The sequence below is a fragment of the Protomyctophum parallelum genome (genome assembly GCF_964188405.1).
Source record: "Protomyctophum parallelum genome assembly, chromosome: 22".
In the NCBI taxonomy this organism is placed as follows: domain Eukaryota; kingdom Metazoa; phylum Chordata; class Actinopteri; order Myctophiformes; family Myctophidae; genus Protomyctophum; species Protomyctophum parallelum.
Window position 1 is genome coordinate 2,021,871 of NC_139714.1, and position 14,882 is coordinate 2,036,752.

General features: G+C 41.2%; 1 protein-coding gene across 2 annotated transcripts in view; it reads right to left on the reverse strand.

The window, feature by feature from the left end:
• Positions 1–14,882, reverse strand: part of tspan11 (tetraspanin 11) — a 42,093-nt gene that overhangs the window by 7,825 nt on the left and 19,386 nt on the right. For both annotated transcript variants that reach the window (XM_083757923.1, XM_083757922.1), the window contains exons 4-6: positions 2,715–2,789; positions 2,276–2,380; positions 1,788–1,946 (exon numbers count right to left, since the gene is read on the reverse strand). In XM_083757923.1, coding sequence (XP_083614049.1) covers positions 1,788–1,946; positions 2,276–2,380; positions 2,715–2,789 — 339 coding nt within the window. The remainder of the gene's footprint in view (positions 1–1,787; positions 1,947–2,275; positions 2,381–2,714; positions 2,790–14,882) is intronic.

Genomic DNA, 14,882 nt, shown 5'->3' on the forward strand with positions numbered 1-14,882 from the left:
TTCCAAGTCTAAAGAGGTCAGAACTCTCAACACCTGTAGTAGCCTACAGTATATGTCTGTACTTCTTTCTGTAAAGCGACTTTGGGTACCCAGAAAAGCGCTATATAAATCGTATATATTATTATTATTATAGCACAGATCTTCAAAGTCTGGGCTATAGAGATGGCTACAAGGGGACCTGTAAGGGTCCATTTGGAACTCCCTCAAGGAACCCAGATGGTCCCTGGACCTCACTTTGAGAACCACCGTCTAATATATTATTTAACCCGTTTAGGACTAAGGCCGATATGTTGCTATATACTGTACATAGCAATAAGTACCCCAAAATGGGTTCCCGTCCTTAATGGGTCAAATTACACACTGGTATCAGTACTAGTACTAGTAGTAGGTACTCAGTATAGTTCAGAATCAGTATCAAGAAGGAAAAGATTGTATCAGTACATCTCCAATTTAAATAAGGTATGTGTAACGGAACTAAATTCTAAAAAGTTACACAGTAATCTTTCATGATGAGTCTGTATTTCTGTATGTGACTGACAACAATTCCATTGCAAAATTGTTTCCGGTTTTTTTCTGCCAGAACATCTCTGCAGTTGACATACTTTCACATACAACCATAACATGCAAGTACCGGTATTTCATGAATCTCAAATCTCAGAAACAGTGTAAGTGTGAAGTGTGTCTTTTGCTTTCAGACAATCAAAAATGCTCTAGTTCTACATGATCTTTTATTCGTTTCTAGACGTTCACGCTGTCAGGGAAAAGTGAAGTATAGCCTTTTGACGTGTTTTCACACCAGAGAATTACCATTGAACTCTTCTCATTTCAGTTGCAGAAATGGAATACCATTACCGTCAGGCAGGTGTCTTGAATCTCCATAATGTAATGTAAACAATCTGGGAACCACTGCAACTGGCTATCAATGTATGAGAAACCATAATGTAATAATGACGATCCAAGGTTTCTTCTGCCCAACAGCGACGATACAGAGATAATTATGACATAGAGTGATGTTTCCCTTGAACTCATTTATTGCTGCTAGCTGTTAGCATAAACCCCAGTTCCAGGGGCCACCATACGCGTTCACTTTAGATAGGGCCGGGACTAATTGCGATTAATTTAGATTAATTAACTACAGAAAAATTAATCGCGATTAACTACAGATAAATTAATCGCACCTTTTTTCTTCACCGCGGAACGTTTCTCACTGGGCGCTTTTCTATAGTACTGAAAACTGGAAATAATAAAAAGTCACCCCATTTTGTGTTGCCTAGAACTGGAGGTCTGACAAAAAACAGTAACAATATGAAGTAAGTACAGCTTTGTGTTGTCACTGAGATGTACTTGTTACTGTTACTAATTTTTTTTCAGACCTCCAGTTCTAGGCAACACAGAATGGGGTGACTTTTTATTATTAATTCCACAACAGGTATATTAATGATAGTAAAATGTTGAAAATGAGTGGTATCCTGTAGTCACTATTCATTGATTCACTGGGATACCAAAAAACATAAAAAATAAAGGTTTCTCACTGTTCTCGGGTTGAATATTGAGATGCGATTAAAATGCGATTAATCTAGATTAATTAATCGCAAAGCCTCTGATTAATTAGATTAATTTTTTTAATCGAGTCCCAGCTCTAATATATATATATATATATATATATATATATATAGAGACCTGGGAAATGACGCCCCCTTGCGTCGGTTTGTGTTGCCATGTTCGCTTATTATAAGCAACTTATATGCATGTTTAATATGCAATTGTCGTGTTGTGTGTACACTGACCTCCACCTTGTAGATGTTGGAGGGGTGGTCTCGCATGCCACATCGGGGGGTGATGGTCTTGCAGCAGCTGTCGGGCACCAGTCTGCTCTCGGCCCCCGAAGAGGAGATGTAGGCACTCTGCCTCCAGTCCTGGAAGTTGTTGCTGCCGCAGCATTTGAACTGGAAGGTTCATGTGAAGAGGAATACCACCAAGGCTCCTTCATGAATAAGGTTGATACGACATGCTGGTATCTGCGAGCATGTCAGTCTATTCTATGCCATTCCGATTCCATGTCATTTATCACAGGATGATGTGTCATTCAAAATCTAATTATTTTGAATACTTCAGTTGATGTTGCACTTGCACTGTTTTATACGCTTACTGTACTATTTATATTCTTATTTTATTAATTAATTGTATTAATTGTGTGTGTACACACACACAGTTGACTGGGGTAAATCAGGGCTCTATATTTGATTGGTTGATGGGAAAAGTAGTGCGTACGTACATCCTGCTGTAGTCTGTCCACGGCCATGGTGATGGAGTCTCTCCCTGGCTGGGCGTAGTTCTCCGTCATGGTGTGATTCAGATGCTGCTTGAGCTCCTCACTCAGCTGGAGAGGGTGGAGCGAGACGGTAGAAGAAGGAATAGATGGAGGTTTACAGAGAGGGTGGGGGGTGGATAGGAGGAGAGGCAGCCATTAGACGAGAGAAACAATGAATTACATAAAACTGATGCTTCTGTTGAATAGACACAACCGTCTTCCTGCATGGCAGTGGAATAACATCAAACCCACTGGTTGTCAGGACCGCCAGGGGGTCCCCCAAATTATTTTAAGGGGGGGGATGTAATATAAAAGTGCCCCTCGCTTCACACAAGTGTGATTTTGAACAGATTTATGTCCCCCCTGTTAGTGAAATTAATGAATTAGCAGGTACTTTACTTACCCTCTGGTAATAGACATAGGCCAGGACACCAGCCACCAATTCAATCAGAAAGATAAACAGCAGACAGGAAAAATACTGTAGATGGGGGAGAGAGACAAGGGAAGAGAGAGAGAGAGAGACAAGGGAAAAGAGAGAGAGACAAGGGAAGAGAGAGAGAGAGAGAGAGAGAGAGAGAGAGAGAGAGAGAGAGAGAGAGACAAAGAGAGACCATTTTATAAACAAAACACTTATAAACAAAGATTTTCTGAAACATGTATGTTGCTATATGGTGCTCACATTTGTAATGTCAAGGACCACCACAATTATGAATTTGGCCACATTTTCAGTTTCAGGTTCTCCCAGAAGCAAAGATTTGAGTTAAAAATGCTGAAAAAAATGATATATAAAAGACTAAAATAATGGTTAAAGCTGTTAAAATCTAGATAAAGTCCAAAATGACACAGATTTTACACGGTTGACACGGTTTTAATGGGTTAAGAAAGTAACTCACTCATTGCGACAACTCATTAAAAGTTTCCTAGAACTGCGTGTACAGACAGCACAGCGCCACAAAAAAAACCCACAACGAGACAACCAACAAAGTGAATTTGTTGTCTAATTTATGATCTGTCACACAATGGCGGCACTCACAACGGGTAGTAAGCTTGTAGGCCTGCTGTTCAGTGCGCAATGCCATCATGCGACAAAGTGTGAATGGGGTGCTTGCGGTGAAAAGAGCAAGGAAATGCTGTTAAAATGTCCCTGGTTAGTCTTTTAATGAGACTTTATAAAACAATCAATCAAGAGATCTGTGCAGATTCAAAACATTTTGAACATTCTTTACTTCATTATGACAAAAAGAAAGAAAGAAAAAGAAAAGAAACAACAACCCCCTCTTAATTAAACTGAGATGCTGTCAACGTTGTAGTGTAGAATAGACGGGAAATGACAAAAAATATGATTCAGAGAGCTAATTCTGGGCAACTTAATTAGTGAAGCGCAGAACCATCGGGGTGAACTAGCGGGCGGGTAGTAATTACGGAGACAGGAGAGTGGCCCAATCGCCCACGCGGTTAAAAACACTTGACAGGTTGCCTCTTAGTGAGCAACGGATCAAAACTAATGTGCTCGCTCGCAGGAGCAAATTGACACGTGGAAACTTTGCTGTATATTATGCAAACTCACACACAGAAACACGAAGGCCTTGTTGCCTGATGCTTAATTTATGATGCCAAAAATAGAAAAACTACAATGTCAAACACATTGCATCAACAACATGTTGTGAGATTCGAGGTTGACTGTTGACTATATCGCAGCACACGACACCCTCTTGCGACGTTAAGTATGAATTCAGGCTAAACTGAAAAATGGGGTATCGTCTCCGTCGGTGGAAACCTCATTAAAGCACTTTGAGCTGCATTTCATGTCATGAAAGGTGCTATACAAATATTATTATTATTATGACAAAAACGGTTACTGGTTCGAATCCACCATGGTGCTTCCGGCATTGCTTTGTCGGGCATCTATGAGAGTTCGGGGGAGGGGAAGCCGGACCAGAGCCATTGAAATACGACAGAGTTACGACAACTCTGTTCACTTCATGGAGCCGGTCTAATGGCGGCTCTTCTACATAGAGTTCTATTGGCGAAGTGCAAGCACCAAATCAGTTGGCACGTTGTGAGACCACTGTACATAAAAACCCAATTATGATGAGAAAACCTGATTGTTCAAAACTGGGTATTTGTGGGTATAGAAGACATGTAGGGTAGCCCAAAAAGCTCACAATAAAATGGGAAAAGTTTCATTTCATGATTTAGGACATTTAAATTATGGAGACAAGAGGTTTCTGCCCCGACAGCAACAATATAAGCACGTGTACTCGTGTGCAGAGAGAGCTAATTAGGCCCACCTGTCAGGCAGCCTGTGCTCAAAGTGTTCCGACAGAAGCAGTGTTGTCGCTGAGCCCTGAGGCCAGATGTTAGATCATAGCCGGTCGTGCGGCAGGAGTTGACGCACTGCAGGACGCGACATGGTGAGGTGACGGGTCGCATCCTTCGGTTTGCTATTTACACGTCTACAGGGGAACGATCGTTTCTCGAGAAAACATCCTTTTGCTATTTAAAGGGGCATCTCTCATGCTTCGTTTCAAAATTGATTGAGTGCAATTCAAGATTCAAAAACGATTCTCGATTCAGTATATACAGTGTAAGGCAGGGGTTCTGTTCTGAAACATGAATATTTTCATGTCAAGGACCCCCAAATGGATGTGTTGTGTGTTTGGCCACCAACATCCATTTGAAAAGATTTTGTGCCAGGAATGAACCCCCATAAGGACATTTTGTCAACGGGAATTTTTTCAAAACTAGCAGATCTGCAAGCTCACAATGCGTCGCATTACGATGCGCTGTATGCTTGCAGACCGGCTATTTTCTAAAAGCAGCAGATTGGAAGGCATAGTGACACATCATCACGTGTTTCAGGTTCTAATCTGCATCTAAACTGAACCGGAACAGGAAACATGCATGACGACACCTTCTGGAAACCCATGATAGTACAGTAGGTTTTAGGTTTATTTATTTAGCATGTGGTACAAAAAATAGACAATAACATATCAAAGAAACAAAAATACAATGCAAGGAAGGGAAGAAGCCAGAAGGCTTATATGGAATCCTTTCCTGAAGGAAGAGGTCATTTAAAAGATTAAAAGTTCATAAAGAACAGGACATAAATCTTCAAGTTGGCAAAGGGGGGCAACTGTGCATTAAAGAAATAAAAACAAAGACTGCACAAAAAACTGAAATAAACAATACAACAACAAACAACAAAAGAAAATATAACGCATCAAGGTAAAACATGTAATCTACAGAGAGGAAAAAATAAGATATTTCTTTAGATGTTTTTTGAATATTGGCAAGGATAATGAGGATTTAAGTGAAGCATCTAGGGAGTTCCATAGATGAGGGCCTCTAAATTTGATGAAAGATTGATGTTTGGACGTGCGACAATAGGGTAATTCAAAATGATGTCTTTGCCTTGTGGGGTAGGAGTGAATGTCAGAAGTAACACGGAAGAAATTGTGAAAAGAAGACGGAATGTCTTGTATGCATTTTTGTATGTAACATAAATAAACAGGTCTGAAAAACGTTTACTTTGTCAATGGGTAATAGTGAGTATTTAATAAAGAGCGGGGCAGACGGCTCATACCGATTTGAATGTGAAATCATTCTCAGAAACCTTTTTTGAATGATCAGTAATTTAGTGAGATGTGTTGAGTATGTAGCAGCCCAGACAATATTACAGTAATTAATATGAGAGAAAATTAAGCTATAATAGTGTTAAATGACATGAAGGAAGAACAAAAGGGCAGATTTTTCTCAATATACCAAGCATCTTCATAGACTTCATACATACAGCATCAATATGTTGTTTCCAATTTAAATGTTTGTCTATAATCAGTATAATGACACCCAAGAATTTAGTATGGGGAACCTGGCAAATTTCAGAGCCATTGATTAAAATTCTAGGTTTTTCATTGGGAAATGTTTTGTTTATATTACTAAAAATCATGAAGTTGCATTTTTTTATATTGAGGGTAAGCTTATTCAATTGAAACCATTTGAAGACATCCAACAATTCATCATTAACATGTTTAACGAGAGTGTTTAAATCCCTGTGTGAGGCAATGAGATTAGTATCATCTGCAAATAAAATAGGAAGAAACTTATTGCAGTTCATGGTTAAATTAATATAAATCAAAAATAATAAAGGACCAAGTATGGAGCCCTGTGGCACTCCGACTGATATTTTCAACTTTGCAGATATACAACCATTGATACAGTACATACATATTGTTCTCTGTCCTCTAGATAATTAGAAAACCACTTGAGAGCAACATCCTGTAGGCCATATCTATTAAGTTTAGAAACAAGAATTTTATGATTTACAGTATCGAAAGCTTTGGTTAAATCCAAGAAAACCCCAAGAGCAAATTTCTCGTCTTCTAGAGCAGAAGAGATATTGTTGGCAAGCTGTAACAGAGCTTGTTCAGTTGAGTATTTCTTGCGAAATCCATATTGGTGGCAATAGAGGATGTTGTTCTGTAAGTAAGTGAGCTGAGATTCTGGATAAATACGTTTTTCCAAAATCTTTGAAAAACAGGGAAGAATTGATATAGGACGATAATTGCTAAAATTATTTGAGTCTCCTGATTTGTGTAGCGGCACAACTTTTGCTATTTTGAGTTCATGCGGAACGACACCAGATTGTAAAGATAAACCAAAAATATGAGTTAAAGGTTGAATAATAAAATCAATTATTTATTTAATGAAACTACTTCTGAACCCATCATGCCCTTCAGCAGAATTTTTTAAGTTTAAGACAATGCTTCTCACTTCAGCAATACTCGGGGGCTCAAAACTGCAGAGTGGAGAAAACTGACCCTTAATCAAACTAGCTGGTATTTCATCAGAAACATTTATGTTCGCTGCCAGCGAGAGGCCAATATTGACAAAGAAATCGTTTAAACCATTTGCAATCTCTCTCTGATTGAGAGGAGAGCCTTCATTTCCTAGTACCTCAACTGGAACAATTAATTGTTTTTTCGTTGTAACAGTTGATTAATGACACTCCACGTGGACTTAATGTCATTAGATGCATGGATGAATTTATCTGAGAAATATTTCTTTTTTGCATTCCTTAAAGATTGAGTGAAAGCATTTTTGGATTTCTTATAAGTGTCCACATTAAGAGGCGTGGGACTTAGGGTAGATTTTTTATATAGTTTATTTTATAGAAGAGAATGTTTTCTTAATTCTGTGGTGAACCAAGGGTTTGCTTTATTAGCTTTTTTCTTTTTTATAGAAGTTATCATTGGGAAGCATTTTTCAAAGACAGGATTAAAAAACATTAGGAACAGCTGGTAAGCTTTCTTCACATCTTGCAGCCCTAAAACACCATCCCATGAAACACACTTTATAGAAGATATGAAGAATTCTACATTCCTTTTGGAATATTTACGATATCTAATTTCCTCTTGTACCAAGTTATTACTAAGTGCATTATCATTTATATGAATTATTTGGAAAACTGGGAGATGATCTGAAATATCATTTAACAAGAGGCCAGAAGTAATTTCAAGGTTCAAAAAGTGTGGCTGACGAAGTAGTTATTCTGGAGGGTCTGAGAATTGAAGGATAAAAATAAGTAGAATAAAGAACATTTAGAAAATCTACAGTAGCTGACTGTTTACTGTTGAGAAGGTTTACATTGAAGTCACCTAATAATACACACCTTTTCCGCTCCTTAGAAATCATTTCAAGCGTGTGGTAAAGGGCATCATTAAAAATGGCAAGATCTGTCTCAGGTGGTCTGTAAATGCACCCAATTATGATGCTTTCCCCATTAAAGGGTAAGCAAGATGGAATTTCTACAAACACAGCTTCCACTAAGGTCTTATCAAAATATTGGTTTAGCTCCTTTTTTTCCTTGAAATTAAACTGATCTGAAACAGAGGGAAACACCACCACCTGGTGTGGTGTTTCTACAGGAATGAATAGCATTATAATTTTCCAAAGGATAGAGACAAGTAATATTATCGTGAAGCCATGTTTCTGAAAAGGCCATTACTGAAAATGAGAAGTTTAGGATAGATAGGTAATCTGTTAATTGATCATAATGTTGAGGTATACTACGAATATTTAGGTGCAAAAAAGAAAATGTATTTGGTGCTTTTACTTGAGCAGATTTACTAAACTGATCATCAGTGTAATATTCACAAGATAATTTTACATTTTTCAGGTCAACATGATTTGAATCAGGATTAAAGAACTCATCATAAATGCTATCCTTATCAATACATAAATCAAAAGGATTAAATGCTGGTAGACTAGATATGGGTTGTAAAGGCACATAAGTATGATCAGTCATGATAAAAGAAAAAGAAAAAACAAATTAGAAAGACTGCTAAAATAAAAAATAAGCAATAGATCTAAGCTTCGCGAGGGGGATGAACAATCAACTAATCAAACTTCAAGTAGGCAATGTTTCCTTTCAGACGTTCAGCCTTCATTTGTGGCAACAGATCCTTTCGTTTTGGCCTGACGCTTTCAGAGTAGTCTTCGTTGATATAAAAGTTTGTGTCCTTCAGTTTCTTAGCGCGTTTGAAGATTTCTTCCTTGTCCTTGAATCTGAGGAGCTTTGCCACTATTGATCTTGGGCGTCCTTTAGGATCATATTTGCCGACGCGATGTGCTCTCTCAATTTCGATTTTAGGGTTTAGGGTCAATTTCAAGGTGGTTGGAAAACAGATGTTTAACTTTGGTCTCAGCTTCAGACCAAGATTCTGATTTCACATCAGGAATGCCGTCAATTATCACATTGCTTCTCCTAGATTGGTTTTCTAGGTAATCTAGCTTTGCTGACACATCATTTGTGGAGGTAAGAGAGGCCGACAGCCTTTCAGATATGGTTTTCCCAACCTCCATGCATTTTGCATTACTGATTTTTAGGCCATCAAGCTCAGCCTGAGAAAACTGAAGGCTAGCTTTTAAATCATCAACATTCCTCGACATGTTTACCACATCACCAGGTTATCATCAACACGAGAGACTGTGGAGTCCACAAAAACTTGTAGACATGCCTTAAAGCTCTTTTCTTGCTGATCAATTAAGTCTTTAAAATAAGACTTCTGTAGATCGAGTAATTCATAAACCATTGATTTGGTAATAGCATCGTCGCTTCTTGTCTTGGCCATTTCACCGACACTGACCTGGAGCCTGGGGCTGCTAACTAGCTGCTGCTGGTGGTGGTAGCCCAGTCAGGGGCTGCTAGCTGCTGCTGCTGGTGGTAGCCCAGTCAGGGGCCGCTAGCTGCTGCTGCTGCTGGTGGTGGTAGCCCAGTCAGGGGCCGCTAGGTGCTGGTGCTGGTGGAGGTAACCCAGTCAGGGGCTGCTAGCTGCTGCTGCTGGTGGGGGTAACCCAGTCTGGGGCTGCTAGCTGCTGCTGCTGGTGGTGGTAGTAGTCCAGTCAGGGGCTTCTGCTGCTGGAGGTGGCCCAGTCTGGGGCTGCTAGCTGCTGCTGGTGGTGGTGGTGGTGGTAACCAAGCCTGGGGCTGCTTGCTGCTGCTGGTAGCCCAGCCTGGGGCTGCTAGCTGGTGCTGGGGACCAGCCTGGTGATGCTAGCTGCTGCTAGCTGCTATTCTAAGCACAGCAAAGGTAGCAGGCCGAGGAAGCACAGATTCATCAAATATCGTGAAAAGTAGAAATCATCCAGAACATTTGGTTGTATGTCAGCTTAGATTATCACAAGAATGAAAAGCAGCCTTTGGATATAAAAATAAAACAAGTCTATAAAATTGAATTATAGACAAAACAAGCAGGAGAAGGTCAGGAGACCAAACACCACACAACTTTGCCAACTTGTTTTGTAAAAGAAAAAGTGTGCAGTTAGTAGTGTACAGTTATTCATGCACAGTCCTATTTCAGTAGGCTGTTGGTTTTCTAGTAGCCCTGAGTCTGCCCGACACTAAGGCTGAATTTACATTGCGTTTCACTTTTATTCCAGGTGGTTTGTTTCAAAACAGCTTCAAGCGACATCAGATCTAACCACCAACTTCACAGCGGGCGCCAATGGCCTAGTGGTTAAGGTGCATACCACGTCTGGGCTCTAGGAAGCCTGACGCTGCTGCGCGTCACTCGCCGTCTCTCCCTCCCAGTTTCCTGTCAATCTACACTTTACTACAAAACTTTCAATAAAATAAATAAAAATAAACTGTCATACTGTATCATCACATTCAAAAAGGACCTTGACTGCTGGCCCAGGTGGAATTCCAACCAAGAAAACACACTGGACCCTAGAATGTTCTATTGTCTGTGCATTTGTCCCCATTTGATTTATACAGTGAAGTGACAATTTAAGGACTTTTAAGACATTTTCAATATTTATACTCATACTCATACAGTATAGGTCCCGGATAGCGATGGGAGATTAATGGGCAAACATCGGTATCAGCCGATATTGGCCTTAAACCGATACATTGGTAAAATTATATATTGGTTATAGCAGATATTTTATTTCATAATAATTATGTTGAAAAATAAATAAAAAAGCCTTTTGTTATGATGAAGGCTGCAAATTATATCAGTGCCATCTGGGGAAGCTTTCAAAAGAGTCAACAAGTTGGAACATTTTTATAAGCCACTTTTCAGAATGGCATTTCTTTTAAATATTTTCTTAAAGAATGAGATCATATCGGTTATCGGCCATAACAGCAATTCATTATATCAGATATCAATATGGGCCATAATGTCTCATCGGTATACATCCCTAGTCTCGGACCAATCTACAAGCGCACAGCGTGGCGCGAAGCGTGCTTGTAGATCTGCTATTTTCAGTAGTTCGAGTCTCGGGCAAACATCTAATCTCTCTTTTGGGTCTCTCGACCTGCCGAGTTCGGGAACCACTGAGCTAGAGATACTGTAGAATAGATGGAGCTATAAATAGACCTGCAGCAGCGAGCACTCGCCTCCTCTCACTGGGTCCTGCCTCTAGAAAATAACGAGGACAGTGAAGCTGCCGTCACAATCATTTGTCAGCATGCTGCGCTGCAGCACCAGACCTCATGCTGCAGCACCAGACCTCATGCTGCAGCACCAGACCTCATGCTGCAGCACCAGACCTCATGCTGCAGTACCAGACCTCATGCTGCAGTACCAGACCTCATGCTGCAGCACCAGACCTCATGCTGCAGCACCAGACCTCATGCTGCAGTACCAGACCTCATGCTGCAGTACCAGACCTCATGCTGCAGTACCAGACCTCATGCTGCAGTACCAGACCTCATGCTGCAGTACCAGACCTCATGCTGCAGTACCAGACCTCATGCTGCAGTACCAGACCTCATGCTGCAGTACCAGACCTCATGCTGCAGTACCAGACCTCATGCTGCAGTACCAGAACTCATGCTGCAGCACCAGACCTCATGCTGCAGTACCAGACCTCATGCTGCAGTACCAGACCTCATGCTGCAGTACCAGACATCATGCTGCAGTACCAGACCTCATGCTGCAGTACCAGACATCATGCTGCAGTACCAGACCTCATGCTGCAGTACCAGACCTTATGCTGCAGTACCACACATCATGCTGCAGTACCAGACCTCATGCTGCAGTACCAGACATCATGCTGCAGTACCAGACCTCATGCTGCAGTACCAGACCTTATGCTGCAGTACCAGACATCATGCTGCAGTACCAGACCTCATGCTGCAGTACCAGACCTCATGCTGCAGTACCACACATCATGCTGCAGTACCAGACCTCATGCTGCAGTACCAGACCTTATGCTGCAGTACCAGACATCATGCTGCAGTACCAGACCTTATGCTGCAGTACCAGACATCATGCTGCAGTACCAGACCTCATGCTGCAGTACCAGACCTTATGCTGCAGTACCAGACATCATGCTGCAGTACCAGACCTTATGCTGCAGTACCAGACATCATGCTGCAGTGCCAGACCTCATGCTGCAGTACCAGACCTTATGCTGCAGTACCAGACATCATGCTGCAGTACCAGACCTCATGCTGCAGTACCAGACATCATGCTGCAGTACCAGACCTCATGCTGCAGTACCAGACCTTATGCTGCAGTACCAGACATCATGCTGCAGTACCAGACCTTATGCTGCAGTACCAGACCTTATGCTGCAGTACCAGACCTCATGCTGCAGTACCAGACCTCATGCTGCAGTACCAGACCTCATGCTGCAGTACCAGACCTTATGCTGCAGTACCAGACCTCATGCTGCAGTACCAGACCTCATGCTGCAGTACCAGACCTTATGCTGCAGTACCAGACCTCATGCATGAAGTACCGGATCACATGTTACAGCTAGAGTTGTTCCAATACCAATATCGGAAAAGCTGGCAATACTGCCCAAAATGCTGGTGTCTGCGCACAGTGGCGTCATGGCCGTAGAAGGTAGTACCAAGCCGTGGTACCAAAACATTGTGACGTACACACGCAGGTACGGAACGGTACATGCGCATGCATGCTAGAATGCATCCCCCTAGATTTAAGAGAAGACGCACGAGACTTTCCAAGACGCAAGTACCCAGTGGTCTAGGTTTACTGGCGGTGGGCAAATATGCTTCCACAGAATGCTTCTATGGAATCCAAATGACTGAACTTTAATCCATGTAATAAATTCATCTTCTCATATCGTGGTCATTAAAAATCTAATGGTACCGTATTGCACACACAGTAGGTACTTAAATTTAGATTAGAGTCAAAATTATATTAACAGTTCATTCTGAGCCATCCCTACTTCAATCCTCGTCCCAAAATAGAGGCCACAAAAGCAAAACAAAGGTCCACTTACTGGAGGACAAAAAAATGACAACAAAATGTCATGGAAAGTGACTAGACCATAGCAGATGAATGGTCTCCTCAGTGCACAAACCATGAATCATCATTTTCTAACTGCGACCAGATTAACAAGAGATGCAGTGTTTAAAAACAATGAGAGATGAAAATACAATGGTTCAATACAGAATACAGATTTTCTCACTAGAGCTGGACCCCAACAATAGAATATCATATGGCATATAATAATACAATATCCTTCTACCAAAATTGAAAAGGAGTATGCCCGTTTATCGATCACACCCACACACACACACTTCAGGTGCAGAAAAGTTACATCAACAAAACGGCAAAAGGCATATGTCCTCAGTCACGATACAACAAGCATGTCATGTCACCCAGCATTCCATAGGCACAAGGAGTGCCTATGTAGGCATCCTAAGTTCGAAACCCCCTCCAACAACCAGTCAGCTGGCATGTCGCAGGCTGGACCACCAGAGGAAACAATTTCCCAGTCAACTCCTGCACTGCCGCCCGGTGGTTCAGGGGTAGAGTGGCCGGACGGTAACCGTAAGGTTGCCAATTCGATCCCAGGCTCCCCCAGAGTTAGTGTCGAAAAGTCCTTGAGCGAGACACTGGACCTCTAATTGCTCCTGATGTGCTGGTTGGTGCCTTGCATGGTTTCTGCCACCACCAGTGTGTGAATGTGTGCGTGAATGGGTGAATGTAATGCACAATCTATGTATAGCGCCTTGGATAAAGGCGCTATATAAATGCACCATTTACTGCCCGGTGTCATATCGTTCTCCGCAGCGTGGCTGATCCCATGGGCCCAAAATCCACACACTGTTGTTCCGACAGCAGACGGACACACCGCTAGAAGGCCAGGTCTGATGCCTCTCTTCCCAGTAGCTGCTCATGGGAAGGGCTACCAGGCAGCACCAGCTGTCCGTATACTCCATCTGTGAGCAGTGCCTTGTATGCAAGCTTGCGATCGTGTTGAAGCACACAGAGTCCACAGAGGATAATGTATGTTTTGGAATAATAATCAAAATCTACAAAGTAACTAGTGAAGTTTTCAAATAAATGCAGCAGAGTAAAAAGCACAACATTTCGATCCTAAGATGTATAGTGGAGTGGAATTTAAAGGCATTGTATGTTGGTATTATAGTCAAGTAAAGTACAAACACCTAAAAAAAAGAAGATTGCACTTAACACATTGTATGCTACAATGTGAAATTGGGGTTAGGGTTGGTGGTGCTAAGGCGATTAACATTGGACTTTAGAAAATGTTTAGGGGCCCACAGCGAGGGGCCTCTTATAGTGAGAATCACACCGCATAAATCAAAAGAAAGCCACACTTGTCCACTTCAATTTAAAAAAATAATTATGATTCTACCATCTTCCATTCTGGAGATATTGACCTTTTTCTAACACCTGCTTTTGGGTGCACACTGCTCGCTTGAAAAAACAGCAGAGATATGGAAGGTTGAAGTTGACCGACATTTCAGTTCAGTTTTTTTTTTTCTTTTCCAGTTCAACAGACCGATATAAATATGAGCACAAATACTATCCTATACATACCATACACCAAATGAAAGCCCTGAATGTCTACTTTTAGGAGGAAAACAGCACACATTGTACACATATACAGTTTGACAGTAATTGGTCATTGAATTCAGCTTGTGCCCACCAGAGATAACCAAGACTAAAACATGGACCTGAACTGCTCCAATATTCACAAAATAAGTCCTATAGCTACATATACATACTATATACCGTATGAAACATAAGACTCTCTGCTTTCATAAGAAAAATACTTCTACTGT